General features: G+C 33.0%; 4 protein-coding genes across 4 annotated transcripts; 1 reads left to right on the forward strand and 3 right to left on the reverse strand.

Moving 5' to 3' along the window:
* Positions 1-959: 959 nt before the first annotated feature.
* On the reverse strand, positions 960-1798 carry LOC114396225 (signal peptidase complex subunit 3A-like; the record flags this gene model as incomplete). The annotated part of the gene is made up of 3 exons (XM_028358130.1): positions 960-1243; positions 1330-1416; positions 1673-1798. Coding segments are annotated over 3 exons (339 nt in total), but the record flags the coding sequence as incomplete, so codon positions are not given.
* Positions 1799-2760: 962 nt separating this feature from the next.
* Positions 2761-9473, reverse strand: LOC114396353 (nicastrin-like). Its single transcript, XM_028358276.1, has 16 exons — positions 9177-9473; positions 8969-9082; positions 8726-8840; positions 8445-8527; positions 8268-8344; positions 7752-7829; positions 7388-7459; positions 7221-7294; positions 6653-6785; positions 6464-6535; positions 5859-5978; positions 5624-5695; positions 5315-5455; positions 4415-4499; positions 3866-4307; positions 2761-3309 (listed from the first exon to the last, which is right to left on the reverse strand). Exons 1-16 carry the CDS (start codon positions 9250-9252, stop codon positions 3045-3047), a joined length of 2019 nt encoding a protein of 672 aa, XP_028214077.1. The 5' UTR covers positions 9253-9473; the 3' UTR covers positions 2761-3044.
* Positions 9474-12194: 2721 nt separating this feature from the next.
* LOC114396018 (agamous-like MADS-box protein AGL80) lies at positions 12195-13616 on the forward strand. Its single transcript, XM_028357919.1, has one exon. It carries the CDS (start codon positions 12659-12661, stop codon positions 13376-13378), a length of 720 nt encoding a protein of 239 aa, XP_028213720.1. The 5' UTR covers positions 12195-12658; the 3' UTR covers positions 13379-13616.
* A 1211-nt stretch (positions 13617-14827) lies between these two features.
* On the reverse strand, positions 14828-16456 carry LOC114397761 (U-box domain-containing protein 21-like). Its single transcript, XM_028359950.1, has one exon. It carries the CDS (start codon positions 16360-16362, stop codon positions 15067-15069), a length of 1296 nt encoding a protein of 431 aa, XP_028215751.1. The 5' UTR covers positions 16363-16456; the 3' UTR covers positions 14828-15066.
* Between the last annotated feature and the right edge of the window lie 2486 nt (positions 16457-18942).

The raw sequence follows: 18942 nt of genomic DNA on the forward strand, positions 1-18942 counted from the left end.
CTTTCAGACATGCTGAACTCCACATATTCTTATTCTTGTACAGCAGTCAAGAGGGGGGTCGATTTCATAAAAGATGAGACCAGTAAGTCAAAATTTACTGAAATGTAATCCTTGTTAGATCGTCCATTTTGTATCAACTGTGTCTTTTGAGTTTACTGAATTAGTTCAACTAATTGAGTTAGACATTCTTAGTACTAATATAACATTATTAAGAATTTTGTGTCATTGATTCAATTCGTTCAATCAATTAATTTAGCTGTTGAATGAGAATCAAACAAAAATATGACAAGTTGAGTGTGTGATTTGTCTGTACCATTAAAAATACTAATGTATTCAATTTTACTTTATGTACTATTGAGTTGAAAGTGTCAAATACCAAACAAAATTTCTACGTATCAAAATAATATTAACTTTTAAAATACATTCGCAAATGATATAACACTTATTGTTATTATTGTTTCATTTTGTAATGATTAAAATATCCATCATCATTCTAAATACTTGTTTGGATGTTTGGAATTAATACCGGGAGAGACAGTGATAGTTGATGAGGCCATTGGATTTGTTGGAGCAGGGTGAGGGGTTGAGAAGTGATCTACATCTAACAATTTTGATTTAACCACTGATTGAATATGTGAATTGGTAAATACAAATACTCCAAATCCATTTCCATGTCTAATGTTTGGTGGACAAACATGTCAATTTCGTTCTACAGATAATGTATTAGGCAAAAATAAATGATCGGGACATAACATTAATTAACAAAGAAGTACATTTAAATGCTAAAAATATGAAACTGTTATTTTCTACCTCAAGGTAGAGAGAGGCATGTTTTTTCTTTGTTTTTGGTACCAGTTTCAACAGTAAAGGGTTTCATTATAGCACAAAAATGTTTTCTTTTTCCTGGAGGTATGAAAAAAAAGTTAAGATGAAGCAAGAGACAATTGAAGACCACAATCAAACTTCCAATGTTCATGTAATTCATTGAAACGCTATTGATTTCACTTTCCAAAACACAAACTCCCTGATTCTAGTTCTTTGAACTAACCTTCTATATCCGTTATAGAAAAGGTTAAACCTACAGCAGCAAAAGAATTAACACGAAAAGTAGGCATCATCATCTATATTCCTCTGGCAATCGGTAACTTGGCATGACTATTTTATCTGCAAACATTTTGCTAGTTTTTGGCATAACATGCCAATGCAAAGTCAGATTATATTCTTTGCCACGCAAATTGCTTCCCTGGACATGAAAAAATAGAAATAAATAAGGCCTAAAGAAATCTGAAGCAAATCATAAATTAAAACATCCTTTGAGAGTTTGTATACCTGGTCAATGAAGCGGTGCTTATTTGATGTATGAATCCAAAACTTGGCATGCTCTTTAGAGGGAAGGATACCACCCCATAGAGATATCTGTAAAATGGCATTTCAAGAACCTAATCAACATTTGTGACACGACATATACGAAAAATGGCACAGATACAACATATTATGCAGCAAAAGCACAACTATCTGAGTGACATGCATAGTCTAAACAAACTCTGAAGCTACTATTACTATGGCTTCATTTTATTCTTTCCTTTATAAAAAGGAGCCGACAAGTGACAACCTTAATTACAGTTTAAATATTTTATTTCAAATGTAGAAGCAAACAAACTAATAAACTCACCTGATTGAAGGAATTCTTAGGAGTTTCATACTCAGCAGCTAGAGACACAAAAACCTGCAGCCATACAAAATGACACAAAACTAGTCCTGAAATTCTACATTCCAATATGTTCAGAATAATAATTGATCATTAATAAGGATCTCATGGTTAAGTAAAATTAAGCAGTTCCAACATTTCCATAGAAATAAAACTTTGTACACAAATAAAAATGAAAGGGCCAGAAGATAAATATTCGATGAAATGAAACAAGATATAACAATAGATAAGACACGCATTATGAAGGGAGACATAGAAAAGAAAAAGACGAAAGAAATGATAATGAAAAATGGGAATAAATAGTGATATTTGAATACGAGAGAAAGGGTTGATGAGACAATAATAGGATATGCAATTGTGAGAGCATGTGGTGAGAAATATGAGGAGCATGTGTTAGGAATCAATTTTATATGTCATCCTAGTGTTTAGTGTTGTGTTGTGGCCTTGAGGGAGTGGGATTGGGGAATGAAATAGATAATTTGGTGGGAAAAAGTGGGTGTGAAAATAGAGTTTAATACGTATGCAATTTTGCATTGAAAACAATTAATTCTTTTTATTTGCTCTATTTTTTGTTTTGATATATTTATTGTTCTTTACAGAGGTCTTAGACTAATAAGAATAAAGTAATATTAATTCAAATTGCTATAATTCAAAATAACTAATTAATTATTAGTGCTAAATTTGTTAATTAGAGTCATATTTTAACATTTTTAATTATTTTTTTCTTGTTTACTTTGAATATCTCACTATAATAGAATGCTATTAGGTTGATCTTATCCAACAGTTAAAAACACGTTTAAATATATATATATATATATATATATATATATATATATATATATATATATATATGTATATATGTATGTGTCCAAAAATAAATCTTAATTGGTATAATTATATCATTCAATTAAATAAAAAAAATAACGAAGTTCCAACCTCGTTTGTCAACGAGAGGATTGTTTCACTATACGTCCATTAAACAGTTAAACCCATATGATAACTCTCAATGACACCGAATAAATTTAAACAATGATAATAAGTAGTGAAAATAATTAACCAAATAAAAATCGTGTAGTCACTAACTACGCATTTATAGCACAAGCTAATTTTAACTAATTTCATTATATTTCCTTACACTTACCTACAAGTGACAAAAATGATCGTGTTATAGAGAAATTTCTGAAATAGAATTAATGAGCACAAGAATGCGGCCCCAAATACTGCACATCCTTGGAAATTCTTCAGAAACTGTTATTTTGCCTATCAAATGACCCTAATCCCCTATAGAATTTACTAGTTTCACAAAATTTACTAGTCAGATTCTGGAAGTAAAATGTCAATCCCTCTTCATTGCTTTGTTGAAAAAAGCTCTTGCGGTTGCTATTGCAAGGTATGCAAAGACGGTCAGAGTGATGCCCCCAAACAGAACAAGACGATCATAAGCAGCATTTTGTACTGTGTAGACCCGCATACCTATTGTATTCCAGTTGCTCTCTGTCCAGACAGGGTCCACAACCCCCATTTTGTCAGAGGAATTAGGGGGCAAAACATTCCACACTCCTGATTCAAATTTTAGCCGTGTTGAATATGCTGGAACATACCTGTAAAGGATTAAGCATTAACGTAAAATTACAGCACATCCATTTAGCCATTTATTCATGCCAAGGCAACAAGAAGCACATTACATGACCTGGCATATAAATACATTATGCAATCTACCCAATTGCGTACACCATATGAGCATACTTACAAGGCGCCAATTCGTGAGGTAAAGTCTAAATATGGTATAGATTGTAGAACACGATGAGACAAGTGATGACACCACCTCTTTGGAGGATGCAAAACGAGTATACATTAATCTGCATTAATACCTAGTTTGGTGAATATGACACCTCTCTTGTGGGTGTGTCAAAAGCTAAGTGAAGTACCTTTTAAAATTAAGCTGCACACCTAAGTGGCTTAGCCTCTCATTCTATCTCATCTAAGACTCACCAATGTGGAACAGAAAAACAAAACTATTAGTTTTAAAGGAGCTTTTGCTAGCTAAAACTACTAAATAACTTTATTTTTAACACTCTTATTTTAAGCTTTAACTTTAAAGTAGCTTTAAAGTCATAAAAAAGTTGAACCAAACATAGCCTTTGACAAGGAAAATACCTCGTTGTAGAGAGAACACAAACTCCCTTGCCATCTGTCTCTGCTTTGACACAAACTTCATCTCTACCATTGCAACCATGTTGACAATCTGAGATATTATTCTCCCTTGGGATAGAAGTTCTGTCGGCCAGAAAATTCCAGATGAACCTGGGAACGTCATTGATGTATCCTGCATATGGTGCAGATGAAGGTTCGTCCAAGATAACACCTACATAATGGCTTGGACATGTTGACATGGGTGAAATATATTTCTTCACCAATTCACAAGAAAGACCAGGATCACAGTCTAACAAGCAACCCAAAAGTTGTTCAACAAGTGAGACATTAACATTTATAGCAGCCAAAGTTGAATTTTGTACATCTTCAGTTTCACTAGCGAGCATGTAAAGGGTTCGGGCAATGAGAGAAGCAGCAGCAACTACAGCTGACGAATTTACATTTGCTGCATTAATCGTACAAAAATAAGAATGCATGTGACAAAAGAGGCAGCAATTATGGATAAGTCGAGCAAGAAAAAGAAAATAATGCCAAGAACATTGAGTAGCTCACATAAATCATCAAGATGACTATGGTAGAACTTGTTGACAAAGACAGAGTCAAAATCTTCTAGGACAACACCAGAGATTGCAGGATTCTGATCAAAAGGAGGGAAAGAACAAAAGAAAAAGATTAATAACCAATGGAACTTTTTTGAATTATATGCCAATATACAAATGAAATTATTCAACACAGTACATTCACAAAAGCAGTCAATTTATGCCAATAAGAACGATGTGAGACTTATTCATAAAAAATGATTTGACATGGCATATTAATAATGGGGTCAACAACATCTTCTGCCTAACTTATTGAAGTAGTTGCAGAGTTCTCATAACCTTTTTTTATTAGAGCATGTTATTGTAATTTGTCCACAGTACTGGCCCACCGTTTAAATATGGGGTTGACACTTACTGATACTACTCAAAATGTGATGTTCACATGTCTAATATCATGTACATGACTATATTGAGTGCCCATGTATCCAAATAAGGGCCATCTGTGAGATTAATATCAAATTAATTTCAGAAAATGTGCAGGAATCTTACTATATGAATGCTACAGATAGAAAAAGGTCACTCAAAGGCACTTAATGATCTCTAATGTAAGAAAGAATAAATAAGAACCATGAGATCAAGAAGGCTCCTTAGAACTTCTGGAACACTATATTCACAAACTTAGCTCAATCAACCACGTCCTTACCTTATGAAGAATTTCACCAATGTACTTTACAAAGTCTGAACTTTTAAAACGTTCATTTTTTAAGAAACCACCACTAGACACTAGTTACAAAGGATTAATATTCTGGTAACTGTTTCTGTGCTTCCTAGTCAGCTATTTTCACAATATCATTATTTGGGGGGAGGGTGGGGGGAGAAAAAAAGAGTAATATGACTAATATCTATCCAGCACCTTTTCCAAAAAGGACATTAAAGAGGATGGAGGTATCCCAGGATTTGAGGCACTTGCAGATGCTATCTTTATGTTTTCAGATATCAGTGACTCCTGTGCACGTTTCAAGGCAGCCACTGTCTGATTTGTGGCAGAAGAATCCTGCATTGATGAAGTGTTAGTCAAAAGCAGATTTGGCATGTTTCTCTAATTCTGGTAGTGCATACACAGAAACTATGTATCATAATGCACAATAACCCATAAAATTAGCAAAATTTTCTGTAAGAGTCATGAATGTGGACATAGTTGACAGATCAATCAAGATCTCACCCCTTTTGTATGAGCAAAAAAGTTTTTAACACCTTGACTGAGACCCTTTCCAACAGAACCAATTTCAATGACCTGTGAAATACCAACCAGGAAAGAATAAGTTAGGTTATTAGCAGAAAAAAATAATCAAGTAGAGGCATTTATTAACAGTCTAGCTTATAAATTTAAATGTGGCACATTAGATCCCCCTCCAATACTACCCAGCAATCATATTTACTGGGAAGATAAGAAATACCGTTTCAATTAATGTCTGATTAAGGCCATGAACAGCATCTGAGTGCATGTCAAGTTCTACCAAAAATCTCCTACTTCCAAGGTAACCCCATGCCTCTCCAGTGAAAACTGCAAAAACAAGCTGCATTGTGTTCAAGAAACTATCAGCAATGAAGTTTAGACTAGTGGAAATATGTCAGTAAAGTACTTTGTTCTTGCTTATTTTAATAAGCAACCCTGGAAGTTTGAAAGCATAAAACACCAAACAATAGGAACTATAATGTACATGTGTACGATAAACCCTATACAATTACTCTTCTATCCCACCCCCTGGGATGGTAAGAATAACCATAAGTTTCGTGTCATTGGTGTAATTAGTGCACTCCCACCAACAAAATATAACTCACAAGCCTCAAGAAGATTACCAGTAATTAAGATATTGATCTATCTGGATAATTTACCCCACAAAAAGATCTTGAGGTAAAGAAAGAAACAAAGACATAAAAGGAAAGTTAGATAAACTCACAGCTAAATGACAACGAACAGATTTAATTTAAGTTACACTTCCATGGACCAAAAACTCAATGAAAAAAAAGAGTAAAAATCCATGGACCATCTTGAACACACCTGTTTACTAAGGTCACCAAGACCATCCAAATGAGAAAGTGCATCAACAGCTGCTAGTAATGCAATTAAACCCTGTAAAGTAGTCAATACATTAGGCTATAATTTAATTTAGGGATAAGCAAATATCATAAAGAAACACATAATTTGGCCAGAAATAGAGAGAATTTTAGTAGATGCACATGCACTTACAGAAATAGGGGAGTCTGCACCAAGGCTTTTGTCCCGAAAAAATGAAGCAGAATCCATAGATGCCACTGTCAATAAAATGGGCTTAGACCGTTGTAAGGATGAAATGTTGATCGGAGGAAGAGATGACCAGACACTGCCTTCCATATGAAACATACACAAATTAACATAAAATATAATGGTGAAATTATAATTTTGTTAAGATATTCTTCATAGTTCATATAAAACCAGGATAGCTCATTTCCACTGTGGGAACAACGTGATGTTTAATCTTTTTGCATTTTGATGATAGTATCAATCCATCTGATCTAATAGTGGATACCATATTCACTCCATGCTTTCTCCAGTACATACTACATAAACACAGCTTTCATACAGCAATATGAAGTATAAACTCATAGCTGATCTTATTTTATATATGGCAATACTATATATACAGACAAAAGGATTGCTTTTGAGACTCCAAGAGATTATCAATAAAAAATCTGAATATTTGGTCTTGACTATCTTGCATGATTAACATTGTATCTAGTTTAACAGCATTTATAGAATAGAGTCCAAGAAACTTCACCTGTATCCACCTAAAGGAAGGCAAGTTTCTTCTTTTAAACAAGACTCTGAATCATGTGTTCCAGATTTCACTGTCTAATTGAAGATTAAAAAAAAAAGCAAATAATGAAACATTTTTCTTCATAAGCTAGATAATAACAATTCTTTACAAGAGAATCTGAATAATACCTGCATCACCAGGTCAAACTCAGCCACATTAGAAGTATAAGATTTCTTTGTGTCCTCATTCTTTGTTACAAACTGTACAAACAGGAGAGAGAATTAATCTACTTTATTTTTACATACAGAATAATAAAATTCTTATCAGGGCACTACAAAATTAATGGCAATGGAATTACAATATCACCAAAATTATGTAGATTTGTGTAGGTTAGTTTCTCTCTCACCCCCTCTACACACACACACATAGACAAGCCAATACTTGGTGCAGTTGGCTGTATGGATCAATTAACTGACTGACTACAATCTCAAAGTACAATGAATCATCACCAGTATTTTGCAAGTACAAGAACATGAAAATACCAAACAATACCTCTTGAAGAGTCTTTGAGCCACTTTCTGTGAGTAAAAATACAGGAAAATTGTAGGATTTCCACATAATACCAGAACCCTGCACATGTTGAGCCAAAAATAAAAAAACACCAATATACTAATCATTCTAAAAATTGATTGTGTTGTCTCAAGACTGAAATAGCATTAGCCAATATCGCACAAATAATTGGTAATATTCCCACCATAGATCTTCAAAGTCATCTAACATCACTATATGCTTCTGATCATAGTCGTAGACATGCTTGACCTATTAATTTGTTTCTAAAATAATAGCTCTATGTCACTGGATTTTAACAATGCACATCCATCAAAATTATGAACCATAAAAAGCAGAATGTAATCTGAATTACACTCTGTAAAAAATGATCAAGTTAAAGTTGGAAAATGATTATTGGTAACAACAAGAAAGGATAAAAGAAAAGGACAAATGATTTATGCTGCCATGAGCTATTAATACACCAAGAAACTTGATGAAAAGGGACAGTTCACATCATACAATTGGATTCCATTCATAGCTGGTATTATGATAAAGAGCGAATTGAGCTTGTGGAAATTTTTGGTCTGGAGAAAATCCTACACACGACAAAAAAAGCATTATCACAGATAGCTCTATACACAATGATCACTCTAACTTTGTTTGGAAACAGACAATGAGCAAATCAATACTATTTACCCTTTAACTTCTTCTGAAAATCAGTGCTTGGTTCAACCAGTACACCACCAACTTTACTAGCAAAGCTAGAGTCATCCGATATTCTGAAATGGAAAAAGATATTCAGAAAACAAACACAATTTGACGAATCACAACCGAATATACACTATTAACAGCCAACATCACTTAAAAGCAACTAAGCACCTCTTAATTCCAAGGATTCCAAAACTTTAAGTCAAACATAAATGCAATAAAGTTTAGCACCTCTTAATTCTTAAAACAGAAACATTGAAATACGATACCTAGTAAAGAGAGTTGGGAACTCATCCAGTGACACCAATACAGCAGAAGGCTCAGCTATTCTGTCAACATTTTCGAACCTTACAATCGGAGCCACAACCTTATCTCGTCCAGGATCTAAGAATTCGAAAACAATAAAAGCAAAGAAAAAATCATAATCGTTCATATATTTAACTTGCAATTAATCCTTAAAAATCGCAAAATAATCGACGATAGAGAGAGAATGCGAGAGCGAGGAGACTCACTTGAACAACCGATGGTTCCAGAGAGATTCATCAGGCGCACGCAAGGATAACCGTCGATGGAAGCGTACATAGTGTTCTGAAGATCAGGCACTGATTCCATGGAGCTCGATTGCCCTGCGAAAAGGAAACGCGATCAGTGAGAGAAATGACAGCTGAAACAAGGTTTTGCGAAGAAATCGCGAATCGGAGATTGAAGTCAACGAGGTACCTGAGAAGCAGGAGGGAAGGTGGAAGGTGAAGGAGAGGAAGAAGAAGAAGAAGAGAGAGAAAACGGTTAGCGCCATGGATGAATAATATAAAACCCTAGTGATACTGAGAATGGTGTGCAGAGTGTGTGTGTGGTTTTATTTTCTTCTTCTTCTATTCCGTCTTCTCAGCTTTCTTCCTCTCTGATTCTGAATTTGGTAGGATTCTGTGATTTCATAGAGATCAAATGCATCGTACGGCTTTGATTCAGCTTCCAAATTACAAGTTAGGACTGCTTTGCTTGCTTGGGTGGAGTCCACTGCTTATCAAACTCCAATCGGAAATTCAAAATTTATTTGGTGATTGTTTTAAGGACAAAAAATAGGTGTTAGGTGTTTTTTCAATATTAAGTTTCATAATTTTTAATGTAAATCATTGTTACGTAAATTATCAGAATAAAATTCTAATTTTAATTAGAAAAAAATACAGACAAGACTTCAAAAACTTTTTTTAAAGGATTATATAAAAAAGTATTGTAAAGAAAAACTTTGTAATGTAAATTTTAGTTAAACCATTTTTTTCTATTAAACGTCAAAATCTAGTTAATTAAATTTGGTATAGGAATTTTTTAAGATAGGTCTCAACCTTTTAAAAAAACTTATCGTAATAAAACGTTTAAATAAGTTAATGCATCCACTTTTAAATGTGCCAACAAATTTAAGGAAAAAAAATTATACCCGAGAAAAGTTTTTTTATACTATTATTCAATTATACTTGTTATACATATTTTTTTGAAGGTGTTATGCATGTTAAGAATATTAATTTTTGTAATAATTAATTTAAAAATCATATTTAAGATGATTTTTAATTAATTTATAGCATAAAATTTTAATAAACCAATACTTTATCAATATTTTTTAAATGATTTAAAACTTTTTTTTAACTAAAATTTATAATAACTTAATTTGTTTAATAAATACACCTAAATCAAGTCAGAACTAATGCTATAATCCTCAACTTTAGGAACCCCGCTACAAAATTCCTAATTAATATCTATGCATTAGTTTAACTCATATATATTTTATTGTTCACTTTCTCCGGATCATGACGATGGATAGATTAATTTGGTTACCACATTAGATTTGCATTCAGCACTTGAATATCTAACAAACTTTTCAACCTTGTATTCAATTTAAAATATCTCTCACATTCTATTATTTTTGAAGTTCGTAGTTTAAATTTATGGGGAAAAGTTCTTTTTTTTTTTTATTGCAAAAGTTTTTTGTTTTTTAACCACAAGTGGCGATCAAGCTAAATTAGGGTCTGTTTGGCGTTTAGGCTAAATTAGGGTATGTTTGGGTAGGTTGCATGTTTTTAGTTTTTGGTTTTCAGAAACAATTTTCAAAATAAAATGTGTTTGAAAAAAATTAAATTTTTAAATTATTTTTTAAACACTTTTACACTCATCTTTAAACTATAAGAATAAGATTTTGTAAGTTTGATTTTTAGTTTAAGAACACACATTTGACAATAACAATTTTTGCTATCTCTACCATCAATACCAACTTTGTCATTGTCATTACCATTATCATCATCATAAATAATTATTACCGTCACGATCACTAAAATTGTTACCACCACCACTATTAACAGTGACACCACCAATATTATTATCACTATTACCATCAATGTCATAATCACCACGACCACTAGCACCATCACCATCGCCATCAATATCATCCTCGCCATTAACATTGTCATCACTTTCACCATCACTATCAATGTCATCGTCATTGTTGTCACCAACATTGTCACTTTTATAACCGCCACTACAACCACTACCAATGTTGTTGCAGTCACCATTGTCACTATCACCAGCATTGCTATCACCCTTACTAACAACAATACCACATTTGTCATTGTTACCACAACCGCCATCAACATTATCGCAACCACCATCATGACCACCACTTGTTGTCACCATCGCTACCACCAACATTGTTACCATCACCACATCGACAATATCATCACTATCGTTGTCGTTGTCACTATTACCACTGTCACTGTGACCACCACTTATATCTCTACCACTGTTATGCTGACATCACCACCATTATCATTTTCGTTACCACCACACGAAAACACTCGTAAACTAATTTTAATATGATATGAAACTTTTAAATTGAGTTTATTTGAAATTAATTATATTTTAAAAACTGATTTAAAATATTTTTGAAACTAAAACTAATTGTTATTTTTAAAAATTTTAAAATTCAAAATTAAAAATCACCCCAAAGAAAGACCTTACATGTTGGTTGACTAATTTTATGTCTTCGGTAGAGATGGAGCTGCATTCTACATCATTTTTTAGTAATGTTATATATAATTCTGTTATTCTTATACTCATCTCATAATTTATATAGATTTGCCCCCACTGTCCAAGGCATAAAAATAATACTGATTAATGTCACCTAATTAGTTAAAGGTCTTTTTAGTAATGGAAATATCAGAAGATATCGTGCTTTAATGATTTCATAGTTTTGATTCTATAAATTAGATGTGTAGTATCTGAAACATCAAAGAATATCGCAAAAAATATCATCTTAGGATTTTTTTTTTCAATTGTTAATTACATTACTACTGTATTAACTTTTTTTTTTGTTGATAGAACTACTGTATTAACTATTAAGTAAGATTTTTTTGTCAAATCAAGAAAATATACAATCAATCACACACAAATGTATAAAAAAATCACACACAGACACAGCTTTCACAAACGTTCCATTCCTTTGATAATAATTGATAGCAATTTTGTTTCCTTTAGATTTTCAAATGATAATTAATCCTGATTATCTTTATAGTAAGATATATATAACTTTATTCTTTAAACATGTGGTTATGTATTCTATTTCTGACTTGTGCCTATAAAAAATATCTATTGGAAGTCTCGGGGAATTAGTCTTTAGTTTTTGGCCGAGGGATACCGGGTTCACACAACAAAATATGGCTTCTCATAATTTTTTCTTTTCCTATTATATTTGATTTTATAAGTTGGAGGAATCTTGTATGTTATTGAGAATCTTGTATCTTTTATATAAGCATTTAACATAAAATGATGTGAGGCACTTACAATTCAAGACTGAAGCATAAAACTTTGAGACGATAAAATTTTATAAATGAGAATATGTTTTCTCAATGCACTCTGATTCTACTCATTGAATTTCATACTTATATTGCTTATTATTCCGTTCGAATATCTTAGTAACAAATATATTCTGTAGCCTCCATTGATGGAAGGACACTTAAACTTAACATCTCCCAGTCGTTAGACATATATTTGGTATTGAATGGTTCATGTTAATGCTGCCAAGAGTGACTTGATGTAAAATAATTTTGGTTACCACAAAGTGATCTATATAAAGAAGTGACTGCTTGAACAAGAAAACCACAACAAACAACGTTTCCAATTTCCATATTTTCTTTTACTGTTTTTTCATCAGCACCATGACTAGAAAGAAGGTAAAGTTGGCATTCATAGCCAACGACTCAGCTAGGAAGGCAACATTCAAGAAGAGGAAGAAGGGTCTAATGAAGAAGGTTAGTGAACTTAGCACCCTTTGTGGGATTGATGCATGTGCAATTGTTTACAGTCCCTATGATCCTCAACCCGAGGTTTGGCCATCCCCGATGGGGGTTCAAAGGGTGCTTGCTAAGTTCAGGAGAATGCCTGAATTGGAGCAAAGCAAGAAGATGGTGAACCAAGAGAGTTTTCTGAGGCAGAGAATCATGAAGGCCAAAGACCAGTTGAAGAAACAAAGGAAGGATAATAGGGAAAAGGAGATGACTCGGCTCATGTTTCAGTACCTTAGTGCAGGTAAGATTATGCACAATATAAGCATGGTTGATTTGAATGATTTGGCATGGTTGATTGACCAGAACTTGAAGGACATCAACAGAAGGATTGAGGTGTTGACTAAGAATGCTCAAAGTCAACCGCAAATTGCAGCACCAGCGGTGACTGATGTTGTTGCCAAGGTTGAAGACAAGGGACAAGGGAGTCAGCATGGCCATCAGGGGTTTGATATCAACATGGATCTCATGCAGAAGCAGAATTGGTTCATGAATTTGATGAATAATGGTGGTGGTGGTGGGAATGAGGCTATGCCTATTGTCGGAGATGTTAATCAACAAAATGGCTTTTGGCCTAATCCTTTTTTCCATTGAGAAATGTCACGTGCTTGGTTTGATGTTTAGCTATCATGGCACGAAAATAAGTGACCATGGATTCATTCATGGTCTAGGAGTCGCATGTTTATTTCTTTGTTTCACCACTATGTATATAGCTTGTTAAGAATGTTTACTTTTCAATAAGGGCCGTTGAGTAGAATCAATACCCTTTTGGTGTGGCTGTTTATTTGAAGATTTGGTATTCACTAAAATGATGAGATATTATTGATTTGAAGCTTTGAATACCCACTGGTTACCAGCCTATATTAAAAAGATAGTCGAAAAAAACTTTATCCTATAAATTAGTTTATAATTTCTTATCACCTTAAAAAAAATTATCAATTTTCATATATGGCTAGGCGCTTTGTTTAGCTGAATCTAAAATTGAAATACAGAAATTAGAAATAGATGACTTGACAATTGTATTTGATGTTTTTTAAAGAAAAACTATAGACAAATACTAGTAGTTTAAGATCTCATGAAACAAAAAAAAAAAAGATCTCATGACATTATCACTAGGATTGTGGTCACAATTATCATTGTTTCTACTGTTATACTGTTAACTATCACCACCACCACCTTCACTATAATAAAAATCATGTCCTAAGTCAAGGTTTTTGCCCTCTAAAAATGTTCCGAAGGACTAAATGACAAATTTGCTTCAATAGCTTCTTTTCACCATACTTCTTAACTGTAAATATCTAGGATTTCCAATTGTGACTAGCAAGGTGACAAATTCTGATTTTAATTTTATCATTGGTAAATTAAACTCAAGATTGGTAGGTTGGAAAGGAAAACTTCTCAATAAAGGGTGAAGAGTAACTCTGGCTTCATCTGTCCTATCATCTATTATGATGTGCTGTAAGGACAATATTTGGAGATTATTTTCTCATGCTGCCCAAATTCTTAGGCCAGGATTCAGTTTTCATGTCGGCAAGGGTATATTTCTTTTCGGTACGATAATTGGATCAAGGAGGGTGCTATTTGTAACATGGTCCAGTATGTAAATAGAGTGATGGGTATTTTTGTTGATAATACTGCTGTGCTGAGGATCTTTCAATTTGGACTTCTTCCACAACTGCTGCTTATTCTGCAAAGGATGGATATAAGTAGCTTCAGCAAACAATCATGAACCGTTTATGATAAAGTCAGGTATTAATAGCTGCAAACAAATTATGTTAAATTACAGTGTAATGTACACACTTAATGTAGCAGAGTGAAAAGTTCAACTAGCCTAAAAAATTGAAGAATAAAGTACTTTTTAATTTTACCCTAAATCCTATCAAAATGTATTCAATCATTTTTATCTCTTCTTTCTTCAAGCTTAAATTGGCTTTAGCAGTGTCATAGAATGGTGTGATTTATCTCATGACTACGTCTTTCTGCACATTTGACTTTTAATTTTTTTCAAGTGCTTGTTGGTTTATTGGACTTGCTTCAAAAATCAATCGGAAAACAATACTACTACATACCATATGGAAGACAATGACATGAAGATACTTGTCTGTATTTGCCACAACCATGATTATTATATCTAACTAATTACTTCGAATCAATTTTCCAAAGAATGAATTCAAAGAATCAATTGATGTGTGTATCTTTTTACAGCAAAGAATTCTGTATCAATAAATTGACCTACACAAAAAAAAAAAGAATAAATGAATCTAGTTGCCATTCATCACTAATTAAAATGGCTTCTTAAGATGCTCGAAATTCAATGATGAGTCAGTGCACTCCGCTTTGTTCCTGTAACCATTCAACAGTTTCAACAACCCGGTAGCATTCTCCTTGGTGCTCTCATCACAGCCAACCTGCAGCAGAACCAAGAGCTTCTGAAAAAGCCCAACTTGAAGTGCCTCAATCAGAATCCCTTCCTCCCTCTTGTCACAAATCTTCCTAAGAATAGACACAGCAAAACCTGAAGCCAATGGTGACACCCTCAAAAGCTTCCTAACAACAAGAGGCAAGGCTAGAGCATTGCTCTTCACAACCTCCTTCCCCTTTTCGCAATCACAAATGCAATCCAACACCCCAAGTGCCTTCTCACACACCCCTTTCTCTCCATCAACAATAGCCTCTAGCAAAAGTGAAACCAAACCCAACTCCACAAATCTTTGAGCAATTCCCTCTCTATTCGCAGCCAACGACACCAAGTTAAAAATTGTTGCCAAACAAGCCTTGGTGGAAGTGCTCCCAATAGGCTCCCTAACCATCTTAACCAAAGCTTCAACAACTTCTCCAACCTTGGCCAATTCTTGAACACACACTTCTTTAAGCAACAAAGCAGCACTTTGCCTTGATGCAAGGTCTTTCCCCTCTAGAAACCATACCAACGAATTCAAAGAAGCTCCTGAACTCAATTTAGAAACACCCTCTTCCCCAAGTGGGACCATCCATGTCATCACCTCCAAAACCTCCTCCAAAAGCACCACATGTTTTTCAATAGAGTTACTTGAGAAACAATCAAAGGCATATGCAAGAACAGCACCAGCACCAGCACCAACTATGCACCTCTTGTTCCTTTCACTCTCTCTACTCCAAACCTTAATCTTCCCGACCAACTCCTGACACCTCTTGTCATCTCCACGCTGGCAAGCCGACAAGATCCTGGTACACGTGTCGGAAACCTCGTATGCCGAGATAGGAATACGAGGTGTGGGGATTCTATCAATCCCATAAGAACTATTTTCGACACACCAATCCTGAATCATCCTGCGAATGGCGTGGTTGGGGATGATGTCGAAGGTTGTCAGCACCTGGTTGGTGACGGGGCAGGTTCTGTTCCCTCCCTCGATCCACTTCTCAATGCTCACACGGTCGTAGGTGATGCCGGTTGATAAAGTCACTGGGTCTGTCATCAGCTCCAGACTCACCGGGCAGTGAAAGTGGTTGGGAATCACAACCTCCACTTCCAATTGAGTTTGTGACTTCTCCTTCTTGGCACGGCGGAAAACGTTCCTTCTTGACCAAGACAAAACCATTTTTGATGATCTGATCTTACTACAAAGCAATGAACGATCTTTGTTTCTTTCTTTCTTTTTGTTGTGATGAAGGTGTGAGGTGAATGAGGAACAGAAGGTTGCGTGGTTGGTATATATATGTGAATGGGTCAAAGTAGCTCGGTGAGATGAGTGGTTGAATGAGGAATTTTTCAAATCAAATGAAATACTAATGTTTTTATATTTGGTTGAATGTTGACCGTTGAAAGGTTGAAGATGTGGAGGGTAAGGTTTGTGATTAAGGATGGAATAAAGATGCTACCAAACGATAGCGTCCTAAATTAATGGCTTAACAAAGTAGTAGTCATAGATATATTTTCTACTCTATTTACTTATATTTTATTTGATGAAATTTTCTACAAATTTTTTATTATTTAATATGATAAAAAAATTATTTTTATATTTAATATTAAATTTGAATAAATGATAATTTTTAAAAAATATATTTTTAATTAGAAATAATATAATTTGATGAAGTTAATTAATTCTTTTAATAAGTATGAAATATGTTTTTTTATACTATTATTATCAATCAATATGGTGTATATGATTGGTAAAAAAAGTTTATTTTTTAAATATATGATCATAAATTCAATCTTAATTCATGCATATGAAAAATATCTATTAAAAAAGATCAACCTTAAATAAATCTAACTGTCTAGAATAATTAATCCTTAACTTTTAGCTTAACATTACCTTGTTTTAAAATTTAAAAAACGAGTACTATTAGGATTCGAATTTGAAGGACTTGGATTTGCGTTTTAGAGCACTGCGCGTGTGCCAGTATTGTAGCGTGTACGCGTGCACCTGCGTAAGCCTCTTTGCATTTGCCTTGGTTACACAAGCCGCGTACGCACAGTGAGATTTACATTTTTGTTAAGATGATGCACTGAGATTTACTGTACAACTACAACCTGAAAGAGAAATAATATATATAACAATAATGATATTTATACAATATTATTTTACCTATTTTTTCTTTTCATGTTATTATATACTTTTTAGTTGAAAATCTTATTTTATATATATAGATATATATTATCTTTTACTTTTTATTTTTTCTTCTTTATTCATCTCTCTTTTTGACATTTCTTTCATCTTAAAAAATTAGATGTATGAATAACATTATTCTTTACGAATTCCACGAATTACATGATACTTTTTTTGTAATCTCACACTTAAAGGAATTCAATCAGGTGACTCAACTATTGGGGTTAAATCACATGACTTGTTTTTATTATTTATATTATCACTTATATCAATATTTTAGTTAAGTGCATATTCACATAGAAAATGTTAATTTTAAATGAAATTAATTTTGAAGTGATATTATTTATACTTAGATATTTTCTTATAAAAGAAAGTATAATTTTTTTAACCGTAAAAATTATTCAAAATTATTTCAACTAAAAAATAATTTCAGGTCCAAAATAAGTTTTAGATTCTTTTTTTATATGAAAAAAAACATGTGAAAATTTATCTAAAATCAATTTTGAGCTTGAAATTCGTTTCTCCTAAAAGTAACCAAACACACACTAAAATATTTGGAGTTGTATACAATATAATTATCTCCATTGTCATTGTCAATACTATTACTAATACATCATGATTGTGGTGATCATGATGATGATGAGGGATGATGACGACGATTATGATAGTGAATTAAGGATAATTTTAAAAAGAATGATATAATTAATTAAGATATTAATTATAAAATCAATTAATCGTTTGATTTGAGATATTAATTCATTAAAATCAATTACATGTCACCTTTTCATTATTTTAATCATATTTTCTGATTTAAAAAAGTTATAATTTTAAAATAATAATCATAGACTAATTTGAAAAAATAAAAAAAATTAATAAGAAGATAACATGCAATTTGATTGATTAAAAAACTAACCTTATGAAAACCCTAAAAATTATTAGAGTTAACATAGAAACTCTCTGTTTGTAATTGCTATTCTATTTAGTAGTTGTTTTATATAGATGAGTGCACAACATTTGTACTCAGCTGTTGTGATCATGTTCACGCACAACTTGTGCTTTGAACTGAATTTTAGTAATATCATTATTACCTGGCCTTTAAAAAAAAAACTCAAATATTTGGTTGGATGTGCACTTTATATATCTTGGCTTCGTTTGCACCTGCACGGCTGCACCTCACGGACACATCTGTTTAATTTTCACAAGTCACATAGTCCCGCTATGCGACCGCATTAGGTGAGGAAAAGGTTCAATCATCTAATCTAACACCTCCATAAAGAATTAAACAACACACATCTTCGTTGAATTTCAACCTCCCCAATCAAAATATTCTCAATATGCTAACATATATACTTAGTTTTTAGTCAAATTAATTGAAGTTCATTATTATATATAGATTATGGTTGCCTGACAAAAAAGGATAAAGCAAACAAAAATGCGTGTGTTTTTATCAGTCTCATTCAATAACTTTCCCATCAACTGTTATAATTCACACTTTATCATATAAAAAGGCAACCCCATCACAATCTCGTTCAAATGATCTACATTCATGTAATTCAACTTGGAACTCATTGG

The sequence above is a fragment of the Glycine soja genome, chromosome 18 (assembly GCF_004193775.1).
Source record: "Glycine soja cultivar W05 chromosome 18, ASM419377v2, whole genome shotgun sequence".
Taxonomy (NCBI): Eukaryota; Viridiplantae; Streptophyta; class Magnoliopsida; order Fabales; family Fabaceae; genus Glycine; species Glycine soja.

What these genes read in the sequence shown, in the direction of transcription:
- LOC114397761 (XM_028359950.1), bottom strand. Translation starts at nt 16,362, where the DNA reads ATGGTTTTGTCTTGGTCAAGAAGGAACGTTTTCCGCCGTGCCAAGAAG.
- LOC114396353 (XM_028358276.1), bottom strand. Translation starts at nt 9,252, where the DNA reads ATGGCGCTAACCGTTTTCTCTCTCTTCTTCTTCTTCTTCCTCTCCTTC. An exon ending in GTGCAGACTCCCCTATTTCT is followed by an intron (nt 6,536 to 6,652) that starts GTAAGTGCATGT and finishes ACTACTTTACAG; the next exon opens with GGTTTAATTGCATTACTAGC. An exon ending in ATCAGACATTAATTGAAACG is followed by an intron (nt 5,696 to 5,858) that starts GTATTTCTTATC and finishes GGTATTTCACAG; the next exon opens with GTCATTGAAATTGGTTCTGT.
- LOC114396018 (XM_028357919.1), top strand. Translation starts at nt 12,659, where the DNA reads ATGACTAGAAAGAAGGTAAAGTTGGCATTCATAGCCAACGACTCAGCT.